A 20,742-nucleotide genomic window follows, 5' to 3' on the forward strand; every position below is an offset into this window, starting at 1 on the left:
TTGAGGAGTTGATATCATTTTACTAGGCATCAGGGGCTGTTGCCCTGGAGTCTGGGTACTCATTGTGAAAGTGATACTGGCTCTAAAACAAAAGTAGAACGATCCCAGTCCTAAGAGCAGCTGTGCTTTGCAAGACTGATATAAATTAATTAGGTTGTCGATATCCCAAAAGACAAATCATATTTCCTCTCTGGTCAGTGGTGACCTTGGCACCTTAGTGCTCCATTGTCCAAGAGATAATCCGGACGTCAGGTGCCACGTGTAAGTAAACATCTGAATATTTGGAGCAAATAACCCAATAAATACCTAACATATCACCTTTTACATGCGGAGCTATGAACTTATGTCCGTTGTGGCAGATTATCCATATCAGTTGACATGATTACAACTAAACATCTTACAAGACCTCAGCGGAATACTCAGACCTTGTCGTACAAGAAAGGCCTCTTTTATGATGTGAATGGTTTACTGCCACGAGGATTTGTAAAGTGGTTAACACATTCGTTAACCAATGTGTGTCAACAAATAACACCACTCCAAGAAAGGTCTAAAACTACTGAAAAGTATTAGGCCAATCTGAGGTCTGCATAAAAGAGATGGATTCCATTACCTAGTTTCCTCTCCCTCTGCGGTCGTTTGTTGCTTAACCTTTACGAATCAGTTAGTTTTGTATATACTACACTTGCAATCAACTTTGGTTCAAAATCGGTCCGTTTTTTAGTCAAATTGATGTATAGCTGCGTACGAACTGTACGTGTAAACCACTTTTTTGTCTAGGAGACTCCAAATCATGGGTATATTGTATACCATAATTTTCCAGAGGGATTACTTCAATCCTTTATGGAATATCATGAACGGTGAAGACAATTTGGTCCAAATTAGGGTAAGTACGGCAAGCAGACACCGGCTGCGCCGGCCGGAGACTGGTACCGGGGCCAAGTGGGCCACGAAAGCTTCACCCGCACTTTCACTGGACTCGGCTATTGTGCGAGGCGACTGTCTGGGCTGGGATTTCACTTTCCTTGTGCAGACCGAGGTCGACTTGCAGTATCTCAAGGTCGCCAGTAGCAGTTGTAAGGCAGAGAGGCGCGATGTTACCATTGACCCTGGGGGCAACGTCTTCTATGGCACTGACACTGACAACTTGTGAGAATCGAGGTTCGTGCGAGTTCGACATTATAGTAAACCTTGCGGCCAAAATAAACAACAGACAAAACATACAGTGTATAGGCGTTTGTTATGACTCTTACATGCTATGTTCTGTGTCTTTCTATTTTATTTTCGTTATATTTGTGAGGCAGCCTAATTCTTTCCAAGAGACTGACTGGTGTATGCAAATCTTTTTCTCAATTACCTAAAATTGTCTAAGAGTACCTATATTAAATGCTTCATATATTAGACATCAGAAATTATCATTTTGAGGTAGAGGTGACTTGGCCATATGACTGTCACATTAAATTAGACATCTCTAGAAGCTGCTCCGTATCAAGTTGTAGTGAGTATCATTAACGAAAGTCATTCGGAGCGCGATTTAGAATTATCTGATAAGGCTGTTCTATATTACTAAGGCACAGAATATTACCTTGCCTTAGTTACTTGAATTTATTAGCTATAGCTCTCTCAAACATTATTCTCTTCCTACGCTCCTTTGAGAACATCTAAATTGGTATCAGAGACTGTAGAAACTTGTGTGTTCCCTTTTTATTATATGTCGTCATTAATCCATCGCTAAGGCTTACTTTGACCTAAACATCTCTCAATTTCCTTGATTTAATATCCTTGTAAGCCTCAATAAAAAATCTAATTACATATCGAATTACATAAATACATATATTTGTAACGAATATAGACACGTTTACAATGCTTATAAACACTTCAAATACTCGTATAATGCATTTCCTTTTCGCTTTGAACGGTTTCATGTAAAGTTGCTTCAAATGAAACACCATATGCAATTTGAGTCTGAAATTAACCGCTCATTAAGGACTGAGTATTTCACATATCTTTTTTTTAATTATAGAAACTCACCATAAAAGGTGCAAACGAAGTGTGTGAGGAGCAACAGCAGCGTCGTGTGGGTCAGGCCCGCCAGCATCCCTCTGCAACAAACCAAAGAGTAATTTGCATTGAGTAAATTAAAATAACAACAAATCTCTTTAATTTAACTGTCAATTTTCATGCTTCAGGGCACTGAAAGGCATCACAAGCTTTATACGGTTAAAAGAATGTATGTTTTTGAAAAAGTAGTTTGATGATAGTGTAAATGAATTCCTCTCTGACAGTGGCTTTTAAATTTTAATTTAAATAATTGTTTTTGTGTGCTTGTTTCTTTCTTTTGACTACTATTCAATTTGATTTTGTTGATAGCACTTTTATACTTAAGTTTAGATTTATACTATATTGACGATTGCGATGTACTTCTGTGTACATTATGCAATAAAAAGAATTGAATTGAATGAGATTTTATATTGTTCTATTGTTACGTCTGTTGTTGATGTTTCTGGTTTATGGTTGAGCGTTAGCGAGTGGGTGGGAAATTTCTCTTATGTCTGCCTGTCCTCATGCTATCTCGAGAACGAGTCAATATAGTCATTGAAATGTTGCATAAAGCTTCATTTCTATACAGGCAATAAGAGTTCGATGATGTTTCATGTCATCCCACTGACAACTAGGCTACATGGGATTTGGCTGATCGTTAGCAAGCATTTAGGTGCCAGTGCCAGGGTAACCATTATTGTAACGAGAAAATTTCAGAACAAACAGATTTGTAAACGAGCTGAGCTCATTTATATGATATTTTAACCTGTGACATTGTAATACGAGTTATGTCAGGGCCTTCTATACTTCGTTGAGCCGGTTTATTGAGCCTATAGAGAAGGTAGAGGTCGATGATATTACATGTTCCTCATTGAGTGTTAGCAAAACCTGTGATACCTGAAAAGAATGAAAAGAAAACTTTTCTTCGTTTTCCGCTGAAGCATAGGTGTAAATAGATGGAAGTGAACAAGTTTTTAAATGTGTGGAATATTGAGCACAAGACTGAGGTTTTCTTATTCCTGCTATGGTTCTTACACTCCTTTTAACGACAAATTAAGCCCTAGTATGAATGGTTTCTGACACCCAGATTAATATTGCATAGGGAACTTAACATAGACTAATTAGAGCGTAGTATATAAAAATAGAAAGACTACTCTTGTTAGCCAACCTCCGTATTAAAAGTACTCCTGAAAACGCCCAAATCGCAACATTATCAACATAAGAGAGAAATGTTATATTGTTGTCCCGATGAAACCATAAAAAATAACTATAGTTTCTGCAGTTATGATTTTTCACGTACAGAAAACTTTGTTTCCCTAATGTTGAGGCTGATATAAAAGTCAACATTTTTGTGTTATATCAGAATTCAAACACGAAATATAAAACTATTGAATCACTGCACAATACTATTTGTTTCGACACTGCAAAGTGATGTTCAATTCATTTTACTGTAGATTTCTGTTATTTAAGTCCAAACCGTTACAGCTTAATTAAAGTTGCGTCTATTCATTTCGTTTTCCATTAAAAAAACTAAAACTTCGTAAACTTAACCTATTACCACAAGATCAGTTGTTAATAATATAAACTTTGAATGTTTATACTCTCAATTTGTACACTTGAGTTGACATATAATGTAAGTTCACGAAACTTACGAGTATGGTAGCCACAACAGTGAAATGCCTTGCAAGCGTCAGGGAGAACACTCTGAGATGTACGATAACTTGTTGTCTTTAACGATTTCGACTACACTATTCAGGAAGGTATACCACCAACTATTTGCGTACAAATTAATGCAAAGAAGTTTTCACGATACCTCTATGATATTACATATTTTCCTATCGTGTATACTACAAAATGTATCAGGTTTCATAATCAAGGGCATTAACAATGAAAGTTAGAAATATGATACTATTTGTCGCACTATAGTGGGATACAGTATCCTCAATAGAGGTCAATAAACACCCGTTAAAAAACGCAGCTGTTAAATAAATTAAATAATTAATTGTAAAAACATTACGATGACGATATTTTTCAAGAGCTTGATGAGGAAACTGAACAGACGACACCGGCCAACTAAGAGTGTGGGCATAGCTATGTTTCAATAGAAATGTGTTAATAGCAATAATTCAATAGCAATGTTTCAATAAGAATATTTAATACAATTGTATTGAACAATTAAAAGTATTGAACAAAATTCCTAACATTGGAATTGCATCTCAGATAACAAAAACACTCATCATCATGCCAAACCCTTGACAACATTTGGTTTTTGTTTTAGAATCTTTGATATTGTTTTAAGGCATTTTAAAATAAATTATGTAATATAAATATTCATAGTACTTATTTTATGATGTAGTATTGTGGAAATTCGTGTTCAAAACTCGTGGGGAAAATGTATTATTCCAGTGTTCGGCTAGCGACTCGCACTTTAAACGTGTCTCGCACTAAGAAACTCCTATTTTTCCCACTATATACTATATATTTTTGAGAAAACTATATACTGATGTCACTAATCCTAATAACAATATAAATGCGAAAGTGTCTTTGTTTGTTTATTTTGTTTTCACACGTAAACTACTCAACCGATTGTAATGAAAATTTACAGGACATACTTATGGTTCCTGGGATTCCTATTCTCATTTCGAAAATATCTTTGGGGTATGCCCGAGTGGTCTTTACAAGTAGCGAAAAATCCCATCTTGTTCTCTTAAGTTATGTAATATTAATTGAATAATCCTGACAAATGTAATCAACTGTTCTGTGGACATGCTGTTCATTATTTTGGATTTGTTTATATTTATAGTGAGGAAATTTAGTTAAGATTGACCTTAATTTTTTACACAGTTTTAGGTTTCAGCGATAGAATATGTCCTAAACTTAAGAAGGTCAGAATTTGACTCGAAAGACTCCTTTTGAAGAAGTTCACACGAACTTTGCTAGATAAAATTTCGATGGACTGTTCTTTTGAACTAATGTACCAATTCTAGCTCTAAATATTCTAAAATATAAAAAATAATGTATTCTAAATTTAAAGACTGATGTAACACCCATCTAAGTTCTCTTTTGACAGAAGTAGGCTTCTCTGATCTGGAAACAAGATATATTTTCTTGATCAGGAAACAAAACAAAATCAACTACGGAATAAACCATACCAAGAACGAACAAAGTAAGTTACAATGGCTTTAGATATAAACTTTTTAACGTATTTTCTTTATCGTGACAACGTGGCAAGCTAAATATTGACGTCGGAAATATAATTCACTCAAACCAACAGCGGTTATAATTAATGTGTAACGCTTACTAAATTGAGAGCTAAGTAACGGGCAATGGCTAGCGGTGCAGATATGAGACAATATAATCTAAATTATATACTACATAATTAATCTATACATTTAAAGACTTTTATGAGGATTCTCAGAGCTGAGAATTTATATATGTTTTCTTGATCTGGAGAGAGGTAAAATCGGCTTTGAAAAAATCTTTTTTTACATATTTTTTGATCATGGGAAAAAGGAAAACTCAAATTCATTCACTGGTTTGGAACCAGAAATGCTCATACAGGTGCAAAACCTTCGAAATAGCGTGCGAAGCCGTGGGTAATTGACAGTAGTATTATAAATGTGAAAGTACCTTTGTTTGAAATGCTTTCACGTATAAACTATTTAATGGATTGTACTTTTTCATGGACGTTCCTAGGGATGCCAGGATGAACATATGAACAATAAGTAGGTTTGGCTTTGCTGATGGTACAATAGTCATCACGATTTCAAATGACCGAATTCTAGTGAATCGTACCATTAACGTACTAGTACTAAAATCTGACTCCTCCACGTTAAGTTGAATCGGGCCGAACAAAGAACAGACTAGAGAAGTTTGTGATATTTCAATTAAACCGTTTCACCAAATTGTATCAGCAATGTTTAGGTAAAACATCCTAGCGAAAACCTCTCGCTTGATAAAGGTTTCGCTCTACTCTAATAACTTATTGGAGGAATTCGCTCTTTTGATACAGACCAGTCTACAAGAATTAGTCTGTTAAATGAAATATGCAATGTCTACCTCCAGCGAGCTCCTGGCGTAAATGCCTTAGAACATACTCTAGGGGATGCAGTATAGAACAGCCCTTATGCTCATCTCTTGTACCCAATAAGAGTTTCATTTCACTGGGCTGGTGGTGGGTGGGTCGGCATCCTCAAAACCAAGGATAAGAGCAGCTATCCTTAACGGAAGCCTCATTCCTTCTCGTGAAAATTATTTGGGCCCGAAAACGAAAGTGAGACCGAACGAAGAACACGCTAGAGAAGTTTGTGATATTTCAACTAAGCTTCCAAGGCTCCTTATGCCAAATAATAATAGTGTCACGAGTACTTCTTCGTTTATGAATGCTGTAATATATTTTATATATTTAAGATTTTCATAAATTACAAAGAAGTTTTATTATTACTTTACTCTATCCTATTTCTTGTTTCAAGATGATTGCACAATCAACCTTACAACTTGTAGCCCTTAGAGATCTACTAAACTTACGTTAAGTTAATAGAGATTTAGATAATATCAGGGGCAAGAAAACCTCGAGAAAGTGGTTGATTTAACATTCCACATGTAACCACAGCGAAGCCTATTAAGTAACACAGCCTCTATATACAGCTTGTGGAAACACCAGTTGCTAGTACTGAATTTCGTTAGATGATTTTCTTTAAACTATAGCCAACAACACTTACACGGCTCATAGATATTGTTATTAAGTTCTTTAGACTTTATTTTCCAATAATATTTTATAACAAGGATAAGAACAATGGTGAGGAATCTGAGACATACGCTAAAATTTGGACCATAGGTTTGTTGAGTCAATCGAGACTACAACACGCGCCTTAAGTTGACCTCGCCATTGATATGTCCCTTCTAAAAGACACGTGTTTTTTTCCAATCGCCACTCCTAATTTACACAATTTTCCTCATAAGATCGTTCCTGATCAAGATCTCGCACTTGAAGATGTCATCCAAGATTGAGAAACGCCCTTGCGTGATGCTTCCAACAAAGGTGTTTGTTACTCAATCCTGTTAGGACACAGGACACACGTCTCTTTGTTGTCGCTGTTAGGTCATCTCTCCTTTTGTTGTTATTGTTTTGGTACCGCCGGTATACAGCATTGCTAAATTCGTTCGGCTACTTATAAAAGAAATGCCGTTATATAATTACATCTGCCGATGCAAGTAGAATATTACTACTCAAAATAACATACAAAATTGTTGTAACTTGGCTTTTAAACACGGCAATTTTTCAACAAAAGAATTATTTCAAGCTGTATCTAAATAGCTATGATAGATTTATTCTATAATGAGAATTTCTGATTAAGACATAGACAACTGGAGTAAATAATTTGGGTAAACTTACACACCTTTCTCATGTAACAATTCATACAATTCTAAGAGACGGCTGGACTGAAAGTTAACCCTCAAGGATCTTGAACGCTCTCGAAGTTGTATAACTGTGGAAAGTGTCTTATTTTAAATATACGATTAATACCCATCCAAACATCTTTTTCGATATTGTATTTGGTACGAACATTTGTTCAGCTCACACAAGAAAACCCTAAAAAGCATTTTATGTATATATTATTAATTATTCGTATTGGTTTTGCTTTATATACATTTTCAAAAGAGTTTTTGTGAATTTTATCATGAATGACTGATCATAAAGGTGTTGTTTCATCATTACACTTTACATACCGTGCATCTTGATTTATTACATGGATGTGCTCCGTTTAATTTAGTTTTCACGTCAGAATCATCAGATAATTTCGGTTTTGATATAATGTACTTTAAGATAGTAGGTCTTTTAAAAACAAACCATGGAATACTTTTCAGAAAATAACTCTTTATTTGGCAGTGTATAGTGAGTATGTCACACTACTGAAATAAAACATAGCCAAGACGATGTATCTACATTGATACATGCCAGGTAAAGAGTTAACTCTTTATTTGGCAGTACATAGTTAGTATGTCACACTACTGAGATAAGACATAGCCAAGACGATGTATCTACATTGATACATGCTAGGTACAAGAGTATGTCACACTCATAGCCAAGACGATGTATCTACATTGATACATGCCAGGTAAAGAGTTAACTCTTTATTTGACAGTACATAGTGAGTATGTCACACTACTGAGATAAGACATAGCCAAGACGATGTATCTACATTGATACATGCTAGGTAAAGAGTTAACTCTTTATTTGGCAGTACATAGTGAGTATGTCACACTACTGAGATAAGACATAGCCAGGACGATGTATCTACATTGATACATGCTGGTAAAGAGTTAACTCTTTATTTGGCAGTATATAGTGGGTATGTCACACTACTGAGATAAGACATAACCAGGACGATGTATCTACATTGATACATGCTGGTAAAGAGTTAACTCTTTATTTGGCAGTATATAGTGAGTATGTCACACTACTGAGATAAGACATAACCAGGACGATGTATCTACATTGATACATGCTGGTAAAGAGTTAACTCTTTATTTTGGCAGTATTATACGTGAGTATGTCAACACTACTGAGATAAGACATAACCAGGACGATTGTATCAACATTGATACATGCCTGGGTTAAAGAGATAACCTCTTTATTTGGCTAGTACCCCCCCCCCCCCCCCCCCCCCCCCCCCTCCCCCCCCCCTCCCCTCGTGAGTTATGTCACAGGTACTGAGATTAAAGTACATAGACCAGGGACGACTGTATCTACATGATACATGGCTAGGATAAAGAGGATGAACTCTTTTATTGTGGCAGGTAAATATAGTGAGTATGTCACCACTACTGAGAGTAAGACATAACACCAGGGACCACCACACGGCACCCCACCGATGTATCAACATTGATTACATGCTGGTTAAAAGAGATATAACTCTTTACTTTGGCAGTATATAGTGAGTATGTCAACACTACTGTAGATAAGGAAATTAACCAGGACGATGAATCATTTCTTTAAAACTATTGATACAGGCTGGCTAAAGATGATAACTCTGTATTTAGGCGAGTTTTATAGTGAGTATGTCACACTACTGAGATAAGACAGAACACAGGACGATGTAGTCTACATTGAATATCTTGCTGGGTAAGAGTGATAACTCTTTATTTGGGCCGAGTATATAGTGAGTAGGTCACCACTACTGAGATAAAGGACATAACCAGGACGAATGTTCTATCAACATTGATACATTGCTGGTAAAGCAGATAACTCTTTATTTGGCAGTATATAGTGAGTTATGTCACATACTGAAATAAGACATAGCCAAGACGATTGTATCAACACTTGGATACTCATGCTGGTTAAAGAGGTTAACTCTTTATATTGACAGTACATAGCTGAGTATGTCACACTACTGAAATAAAAACATTAGCCAAGGACGATGTATCCTACATTGATACATGCCAAGGGGGTAAAAGAGTTAACTCTTTATTTGACAAGTATCATAGTAGTGAGTATGTCCACACTTACTAGAGATAAGGACATAGCCCAAAGGGACGATGTAATCTACATTGATACATGCGCTAGGTAAAGAGTTTAACTCTTTATTTGGCTAGTAACATAGTTAGTATGTCACACTAACTGAGAATAATGACATAGCCAACGACGATGCGTGTATTACCATTGATACATGTAGCGTAAAGACGGTTAACTCTTTATTGTTTGGCAGTACTTAGTTATGTATGGTCCACACTACTGAGATCTAAGACATATAGCCAAGGACGACTGTATCTACATTGATACGTGCCAGGTAAAGAGTTAACTCTTTATTTGACAGTTACATAGTTAGTATGTCACCACTACTGAGATTAAGACATAGCTCCAAGACGATGTATCTACATTGATACATGCTAGGTAAAGAGTTAACTCTTTATTTGAAGTCCTAGATAGTACAAGTGGTATGTCACACTACTGAGATAAAGGACATAGCCAGGGACGATGTATCTACATTGTTACATGCTGGTAAAGGAGTATAACTCTTTATTTGGCCAGGATATAGTGAGTATGTCACACTACTGAGATAAGACCATAGCCTGACGATGTATCTACATTGATACATGCTGGTTAAAGAGGTTAACTCTTTATTTGGCTAGTATATAGTGAGTATGTCACACTACTGAGATAAGACATAACCAGGACGTTATGTATCTACATTTGATACATCGCTGGTACAGAGAGTTAAACTCTTTATTTGGCAGTTTATCTAGTGAGTATGTCACACTTCTGAGATAAGACATAACCAGGGACGAATGTAATCACATTGATACATGCTGGTAAAGAGATAACTCTTTATTTGGCAGCTATATAGTGAGTCTGTCACACTACTGAGGATAAGAACGATAACCAGGGACGATGTAGTCTACATTGGATACTTGCTGGTAAAGAGATAACTCTTTATTTGGGCTCAGTATATAGTGATGGCGTATGTCACACTACTGAGATAAGACATAACCAGGACGATGTATCTACATTGATACATTGCTGGTAAAGAGATAACATCTTTATTTGGCAAGTATATAGTGAGTATGTCGACACTACTGAGAGCTAAGACATAACAGACGATGTATTCAACATTTGATACATGCTGGTTAAGAGTGAGGTATACTCTTTATTTGGCAGTACATAGTGAGTATGTCACAATACTGAGAAATAAGACATAACCAGGACGATGGTATCAAAAATTGATACATGTCTGGTAAAGACGGTTAACTCTTTATTTGGCCAGTTACATAGTGAGTATGTCACAATACTGAAATATAAAGACTTAGCCAAACGATGTATCTACATTGATACATGCCTCATGGTAAAGAGTTAACCTCTTTATTTGGCAGTACATAGTTTGTATGTTCACACTACTGAGATAAGACATAGCCAAGACGATGTATATACATTGATTACATTGCAGGTAAAGAGTTAACTCTTTATTTGGCAGGAGTACATAGTTAGTATGTTCTACACTACTGAGATTAAGACATAGCCAAGCTCGATGTATCTACATTGATACATGCTAGGTAAAGAGTTAACTCTTTATTTGGCAGTACATAGTGAGTATGGTTCACACCTACTGCAGATAAGAATAGCCAAGTCGATGGTATCTACATTGATACATGCTGGTAAAGAGTTAACTCTTTATTTTGACGAGTACATAGTGAGTATGTCACACTACTGAGATAAAGACATAGCAAGGACGATGTACTCTACATTTGATAACCTGCTGGTAAAGAGTTAACTAACTCTACATTTGTGAGTATGGCAGTACTGAGATAAAGACCTAGGCCAGGACGATGTATCTTACATTGATACATGCTGGTAAAGATGGTTAACTCTTTATTTGGCAGTATTTAGTGGGTATGTCACACTATGAGATAAGGCCATAACCAGTGATTATGTATCTACATTGATTACATGCTGGTAAAGAGGATAAACTCTTTATTTGGCAGTATATAGTGAGTATGTCACACTACTGAGATAAGACATAACCAGGACGATGTATCAACATTGATACATGCTGGTAAAGAGATAACTCTTTATTTGGCAGTATATAGTGAGTATGTCACACTACTGAGATAAGTCATAACCAGGACGATGTATCTACATTGATACATGCTGGTAAAGAGATAACTCTTTATTTGGCAGTATATAGTGAGTTGTCACACTACTGAGATAAGACATAACCAGGATGATGTATCAACATTGGTAAAGAGATAACCATTTTAATCCATCTAGCCAGTTTAATTTTGTAATTAATAATTACAATTTGATACAAATATAAATTTTATAAGGTTTGTAATTATCGACTAAGAAAAAAGATACTGCAGTAATGTAGGTCTTCTATTATTTAATTGTTTACGAATATTGTTTAGGAACTTTCAAAGCAAAAGGGTTTAATTTCAATACTGGAAAACTTTCCTTTTTTGTGCTATATGATAAATAACTTCGGGTTAACGATATAACTTGAAAACAACACTGGTTTACCTTTTATGACGTGATGATGGCAAGGAAGTAGACGGATTCTTGGAAATGAGATGGGAGTATAGACAATTATATAGATAAACCCATACCTTAATCTGAAAGTTAACTTTCACCGTCATCCAGCCCAGAAAATCGGGACATTAAATGCTTTCATTAATCGTGCAATGAACGTAGCTGAATACAAAGAAGAGGACATTTTAAACGCCATCGAGAGACATGGTTACTCAAGAACCTGCAGTCTCTGAAAACAAATCACGAAAGTTAGAAGTCAGTGTAGCAGCAATAAGTTCTAAATAAAAATAATAAACGTCTAAAACTTGCGTTAGTATATTATAACAATATTCATTTTAAACTTACCTAATTTTTGCATAATTTCAGTTAGGGACACGTGCCGATTTCCGTTGGATGGATTGCGCATGCGGACACTCCACACATTTGTAACTCACGCCGAGATCCGTCACTGGTTCAAAACTTACACCCCACAATATTTTGAAATCAATTTGCAGTATCCAGAGAACAATATAAATAATGTTAACAAAAGTAAACATATCAAAAGTAATGCTGATCAAACATTCTTAAGGAAAAAGGCCACTGTCAATGTCACTTTCATTGGCTCAAAATTATAAACATTAAACACCAAAACTTCAGTAATATTTTTTATGGAAGCAATTTATTACTTGCTTATGTCATCACATTTACGGCAAAACAGTGATCGTACTTTAATAAGAATTTAAAAGTTTAGACGAAATAAAATAAAAATAAAAGAGTATAAACTAGTTTAAAAAAACAATTAGAGGACGATAGTTTACCAATAGCTCGATGTTCGTTTGAGTAAAGAAACAACACCGCAGGTTGTAAAGAATCTGTGCCAGTGCCATGAAGTACTAACAATGGTTCGTGGTCACCGGGTTGTGTGTTTAACCCTGACCTGCCCGTAACGACCACGTGGGCTTGGTCTGGGTTGTGTCTACTCGTATGTTCTCGTTGGGAATCTTCTACACATTCCATTCACTTGGGGTTGTAAAAATGTGCAATATTACTTACAAGGACCAGAAGTCACTAAAATAAGACTGCAAAGAAATGAGCTAAGATGTATTATTCTTAAAACCATTTTGTCGTCTGTCTGTTTATCTGATAATAAATATTGATAGAGTGTTCCAGAGACTTGAAATCTGGCACATATTCAACTTATAGTCTAAGGAAGAACTCTATTGATTTTGTGGCCAAAAGGTCAAACGGCAGCAAAGTTGCAAGTAACTCAGTAAAGAATTGCCGTGATCACTTGAACTACACACTCAACTTATGATCATAACGTAGTTACTTATGGTGGGAAGGGTTGAATTAATGCGAATGTCGAGTTTAACTTCGGTTCGTCTTCCTCTAGAGCAGCGTCTGAAATCTGACGCTTGACTCTTGAAATCTGGAGTCATGTTCATCTGAAGAAATAAAAAAAAGAATCAGCGACGAAAAAGTTGAAAACGAACTCTTTACAACGTCTCGACATCAGAGACACCTATACTACAAAATATAAAACTATGGTGTGATCTTGAAGGCACATTATCATTGTCTCATCAGGTGCACAACTGAATGCACTACGATGTTTTAGAAAGAACTATTCGCGACCGAGTTTTCTACACATAACGACGTTGTTTTCTGGAATTTAATAATATTCTGGAGCCACTAAATATTACACAGTTGTCTACAAAATGGTCATCTGACAAACTGGAATACTGAACACATATCAGTGCCTACCTTTTCGTGATATCTTCATTATCAGGAATTTGAATTTGTATTACATAAATTAAATGCACTATGCATAGTGTAGTGTATAGGCACTACACAACGAAAGAGATAAAATTTCAAATCTATATAGATAATTTCATTCCCTAGTTATTCTGCGGACTGATGGATAGACATATAGAAAATAAATGTTAACATCCCCCCACAGACAAAAGAGAAATTGTGTTATCCTACTGAGCACTAAAGCATAGTTCCAATGTTGGACATGCACCATCATAGACTTCATTCCTGTCTATGTAGTAATGAAGTTTCATGCAAAATACAAAGTGTAAAGATAAAATGTTTCTCGAGACATCTTGCCACATGATATATTCACATTCCTGTACAGTAGGTTAGGTTTTATAGCAGTGTTCAAATAAAAGTTCGGATAATTTTGCAAGGACACTACAACGTTCTTACGCGCTGGAGTAAAATATCATTACCTGTTTTTAACATTGACTCCTATTATATTTTCTTTTTCTCTATGAATACAACTGTTACTTATTAAAATCTCAAAGGACTGTACACGAGCCTGTTTACAAATGTATTTATTTTAAGCTATTTTCTCCTTTTCGTCACGGTTACCCATTAGGCCTATGTACAAATATTCGTTAACGCTCGGCAAAGTCCCACAGAGTGACATGTACCATAATCGAATTCGGTGTTGCTCATATATAAAAGAAGCTTCATGTAAAATTTAGTGCAGTTTTTTTTATATCAGCTCGTTTTAGAAATATCATGCGGACAGACAGTAACAAAATTTGTCCAGCCCCACGAGTGATAGGCTTCTCTAAAGCTCTGTAATTGGCACGCATTAATAACGTTAATTTCATTTCAAATTGTGATTGAATATTAACTGAGTGAAAACACTAAAGTTAACTTACAATTTAAAATAGATTTTTGGCACTCCCAGACGTATACACACGTGTTTTTGATGTAGGCTCTTTGAATGCAGGCGATTTACTGAACCAACTCAAAAGTCGAGAAAATGCATTGTATACGTCACTTCTTGTTAACATAAACAAACACTGCTGGCCTTGGCGTCGCAAGACAAACAAGAAACACTGCAAGTCAGAAAGTAATGGTGTTTGAAGTCTTATTTACATATAAATGTACTACCTTCCATCATATTTGTATCAATGTTGACATTTATACAATTACAATGTAGAATCGGATGTGTTTAGAAGCTCTGAAAGACGTTGCAACGAAAAACAGATCCTCACAAAAAATAGAGTAGTTACATACTATAAAGTAGTTTTAAACCAATATAGTTACAAGTTTTAAAATATGGGTCAAAATGCGTATTTAACTTCAAAAATTCACTAAAACCTCTTCAAAATATTTAATAGAAAAATAATAGCACGCCAAATTCATACTTACAAAATTTTATTGTATACCAAATCAAATTTATTTCAAAATTTACAAACAAGCATGGTACAAGTAATATGCATGAAATTAGTCCCACATGGGCCACAGAGGCTTGTGCGTGGTGACGAGTCTGTTTCTAGTTGCTTCTAGTTCATATCATTTAATAGGTTTTTATAATGATAGTACCATACCAAATTACTAGCTATTGAGGTTTCCAGTTCAATCCTTCGCAATTGCTTTGTTAATATTTATAATCTCAATGAATATAAAGAATTTGTATTGTAGGTATATGTCATTGTACTGTATAAAAGAATAAATTACATGTTTAGTTGAAATCAATATTAATACACTTAATGATAAAGTACGATAGTAATGGGAAGATTATCACTAATCACTTATTGAAACTGATTTATCAAACAAACCGTACAAGAGTGTTTTACTGAACAACTAAGTGCAAGAATGTAACCAAACAAGGAAAGATTCTACTGGAACATGAAACATGAAACTCTGAAAGTGGCTGACATTTACAGATTGATATTGACAGCTCCTGTCCTTCACACAGATACATTCCCATTCGTCATACACATAGTACAGTGCTCTTCAAGGTGACAGAACTAAACACTTTCATTAATATACATACACATAAATAAATACACACCCAACTTTGTTACTTCAACCAACAAACAGAGAGGAAATGACTAAACTCATTCAATCATTGAAGGTAAAAACCTCTACCGGTTACGACAATGTCTCTACAAAACTCCTGAAAATCTGCAAAGAGGAGCTTGTCGATCCCTTAACAGAAATTATCAATAGTTCATTTAGCCGAGGAATATTCCCATCTGCATTAAAAATAGCTAAAGCCTACCCCAAATACAAACAAGGACCCACCACACAACCTGCAAACTACCGCCCTATATCATCGATACCAACCTTCTCTAAAGTAATTGAAAAGCTTGTTCTTAGTAGGATTTTAGAACATTTATCAATGAATCAACTTTTGACTCCACATCAACACGGTTTCTTACCAGGTAGATCAACTACAACTGCTTTGATAAGTCTGGTAGAGTTTTTAGCTGATGAACTCGAAGATAGAAACACTTCCACAGCCATATTCCTTGACTACAGCAAAGCCTTCGACTGCCTTAGCCACGACCATCTGCTATCAAAACTAGCTACGCTTTGAATACGAGGACAATCTCTGGAATGGTTCCGAAGCTATCTCACAGGACGAAGCCAGATGACAGAAGTGAAATACACCGCCAAAGGAGTTACACGCCAAATATGCTCAGGACTACAAGCCATCACTCGAGGAGTGTCGCAAGGCTCTGTTCTTGGATCAGTCCTCTTTATCCTCTACACAAACGATTTTCCTCAGTACATGGAGGATTTCAGCAGTACACTGATGTATGCTGATGATACTGTGCTTCTGCTCGGGAAAACGAATCAAGACGAGCTAGAGATAGCTGCTTACACGGCTGTTAATATGGCAGTGCAATATTGCCATGGCAATGACCTTGTTGTAAACGAGACAAAAACAAAACAGCTATTCTTTGGAAGACACAAAGATACTGTAGGACGACTGCCTGAACTGGAGGAAATCAGCACTTCAAAGTATCTCGGAGTGACAATAGATGACTCTCTGACGTGGACACACCACATTGACAACCTCTGTAAAAGGCTTAGCGCAGGACTGTACGTGATCCGCAGGATGAAACATATCAGCGTCCTAGGAACAGCTAAAACTGCATACTATGCTCTCTACGAATCACATATTCGATACGGTATAGCAGTCTGGGGAGGTACCACACTAGGCAACCTGCAACGAGTCCTAATACACCAAAAGAGAGCAATTCGGATCCTTGCAAACCTACGCACAAGAGAATCATGCAGGCAAGCCTTTCAAGAACTGAAGATTCTCACTGTGGTTAACCTATACATCCTAGAAGCTGTGACCTACGTACACCTGAAATCACCCGATGAAGTGATGACTGGAGCACATCAACATGACTACAACACTCGGCATGCTGCAAACTACCATCTTCCAGCTCACCGCCTAGCGTCCACGGAGAAGAAGCCAACGTATGTCGGAGCAAAGCTGTGGAACGCCCTCCCACTAGAACTGAAGAGGAGAAACCGACTGCAATTTGGACACAAACTAAAACTCTGGCTTCAAGACCATCCATTTTACACAATAAATGAATTTTTAAACTGAACTTTCTAACCTGCTGTAACAAAATAAAATCTGACGATTGTACTGTTCTCTAAGAATATGTTCAATAAAGATTAATAATATATACTGGTTCGAGCATTCGTGCCGTTCATAAAACGTTTACTACAATGCTTCCATCGTAAGAAGAAAACGAATCTAGTATACAAAAAGCCCGTGTATGTGATTTACTCACAAGGAAAGCCCAAGCTAAGTATAGTAATAATATAGACTATTACTATACTTACATTCAAGGAACGACTGATAAGATACGAAAGATATTTAAGGAGACACTGAAACTAGTAATAATATTATTTCGTGACTGTGTTACGCCTAAAGCTAATTAAATTACTTGTAGTTGTGGGTCCATTTACGTTGGAGAAACATAACGTTAGGCATATGGAACACCGATATGGTAAAATTAGCCATACCAGAACAGAATTACAACACTAAGACATGTAATACAATTCTACAAAACAAAATTACTTATAATAATTCCATACTTCCGCGCTATGATATAATTACAGAAACCTTAAAAATAATTAAGTAAGAAAATAACTGTAACAAATAATATAATTTAAAAAATAAGTAAGCCATATTAGATCGCTGATTGGTCAGAATGAAGTGTGATTGGATAATCTTCAGCCAATCACGATAAAACTCTGTCCCCTTCACTTGCCTGCGGAAGTGCATGAACAGGTCATTCCAGTTTTGGTTCAACATTTGTTGTTTGAAGACCTTTTTCTACACCGAGGCCGAAATATTTTAATTGTGTTAGAAAATCTTCGACACGGTTTGAACCGGTGGTAGTCCTAGATGAGAGTCATGACACCGATCGTGTAGAAGAAAATTTAAATTATATACACCAATTCCTTCAGGTTACTGTAGGATAGCAATATACTTGTATTTTTTTAACAATAGGAATTAGTAATGTGGTTAGCTAGCACACAAGGTATTATAGACGTTTTCAACTAAAGGTGAACATTTTAATGCAAATTACGTTAACTGCCTTAATTTTTCAGCTGGAAGGTTAATATAATGTAGGTTTTTATATTGTAGATTAAAATACTAAACATTCAATAGTCTATTAAAAAAATAACTCAAAGGTTCCTAAATAAATAACTAAAGTTTCAACATTGACAATTAAAAAATCTCACAATTGAGGCCATGGCTGTGGACGAAACCGGAAACGGAATGAGGAGTTCATTCTCATTACCGACAATAACCACAGGCAATTAAACAGCAAGGGTATAATTGGGAAGAGGATTTTAATGAAACGCTTCTGAAAGAGCAACCAGAAATTATTGTTGAATTGACTGAGAGGATTGATGGCGCCGGCTCGGACCAGACCTGACCCCCTGACCCTACACCGGTATCTGCCAGTCGGTTACCCGGTCATGAGACGGTAGGACACTGTCCGTTATCAGTGCGTGCCTAGGTCATAGTCATCGGTATCATCTTGTCTGAATAGCGAGACTTGAATAAACGCTAATCATAATTAGGATTATGAATTTCTAGAAAGGTTCCTTAAGATTTGATGCCTTCGTAGGCATGATAATGCGAACAATCTCAAAACAAATTGAAGAAACATTGCTTCTTTTAGTATTTGGGACTAAACAGAACTATTAATAGTTTTCTTTAAATCTATGTATTAAATATTTAGTAGCATATCCTCTACTCCCAAATTTCGATTATTTGTCAGTCATGTTTTAACACAAATGAAGAGATTACGACAAATCTCTATTTAGTAACCGATTATCATAAAGTAGGTTGTTATTGTACCATTACTGGAACTGTAAACTTTTGTAAACACGTTATTCTTTTCGGCAGCTAAAACAAACAAATTAAAGTACCTTTGAGTATACTGAGAAGGATTCTTCATTGATATACAAACCAAATTTGTTTGCACTTTTTTGTCCGTATTGGTTTAAAATCCCATTTTATATAAAAAATAATCATAAAATAAAGTGTCCCATTACAAGAATAAATAAATGTATAAACAAAGTCAGCATACTCGTAAGAGATGTGACACATAAACACATGTAGTCTAAGTATCCCAATAAATATAATATCATCTTACTGTGACTGAGTGTAGCCTTTTATTATTTAAACACTGATATGATATCCAGTTTAAGGAAAACAAAAATTTAAATGTACCATGTGGCGAAGTATTTATAGAAATGTGTCATCTGCCGGTGGATGTAAAAATGTATGTTTCGTCTTACTGTCTGTCGTTATATCTGGCAATAATGAATTGAGCATAATCTAAATTAATTCTAAAGATCATAGCATTTTGCATTGAACGTCAGGGAACCCTGTTACGCGACACGCATCCATTTCCTTTTAACTTTTGCTACTGGGTACTAAAACATGTACAAGATAATTTTTTACCTAACAGAATGTAAGTTAGACAGATCTATGTACGCAAGAACATGTAACTTCCAGTCTCAAGAGTGAGAGATCTGTAACAACCATAAGAAAATCGTTAGCGAGGGTACGGAAATGTTGTAGAATATTGTCCTATCATCTTCTTCTAATTTCTCAAACATGGTATGGCAGAACTGTTTCACTAATTATACAAAAAGGATAACGTCCAGCTGAAGGCATTAATTAGTCGTGATAACGGAAGGGAGTGTCTCGTCGTCACCGCAGAGAAGTACCGTTGATCCTGAGGAGTGCAGACCTCCGGGAACGTCGTGTTCCTACCTTCCTGTCACATTTCCTTCCTTAAGTCGTGGTTTCACCGGCACTTTCTTCGAAGTTATTTTCTGTTTTTGGATATAAATTGTAGTTTTAAATGTATGTGAGCAATTAATTAATTTACTATTTTAAAGAAAATTAAAATCTTCTGTGTTCGTATATAAAACGGCCCCAGATAACAAAAATACAGTATGGCATCTTCGCTTTGGGTAAAAATGTCCAGTTCCTTAAAATATATTATTTAAAATCTTCATACATTTATATATGATGTTGAATGGATGTTCAAATTTAAGTAACTATTGACGAAATTGCCCAGTATTGGAAATTAAAAGATGATACATTTTCAAACCGTAACACACATGAATACGTTGTTTCGTCACACAAACAACCATATTTTACATGAAAAGAAGCCGGTACACCTTAACCTTTGAAGACAGACAACTTAGATGGTAGATATGTCAGAAACTAGACCACAAAATGGCATAAGGTACCATCAAAGAATTCGACCAATGCTCTGTGTTCATATATCTTAGTACACTTCATAAATACTTTTATACAATGAAAACTGTGAGTTCCAACAGACCAAACACCGCTACAACATCATGCCGTGTCACACGTGCTGGTGATAGTGTAAAGC

The 20,742-nt window shown here is 35.8% G+C and overlaps 1 protein-coding gene across 1 annotated transcript in view; it reads right to left on the reverse strand.

The window, feature by feature from the left end:
- The window catches only part of LOC124368929, a 118,036-nt gene that overhangs the window by 65,313 nt on the left and 31,981 nt on the right, over positions 1 to 20,742 (reverse strand). The window contains 1 exon segment of the mRNA XM_046826484.1: positions 2,029 to 2,099. Within this exon segment, the coding sequence (XP_046682440.1) occupies positions 2,029 to 2,095 (67 nt within the window). The 5' untranslated portion in view covers positions 2,096 to 2,099.

This window comes from Homalodisca vitripennis, chromosome 1 (genome assembly GCF_021130785.1).
Source record: "Homalodisca vitripennis isolate AUS2020 chromosome 1, UT_GWSS_2.1, whole genome shotgun sequence".
NCBI lineage: Eukaryota > Metazoa > Arthropoda > Insecta > Hemiptera > Cicadellidae > Homalodisca > Homalodisca vitripennis.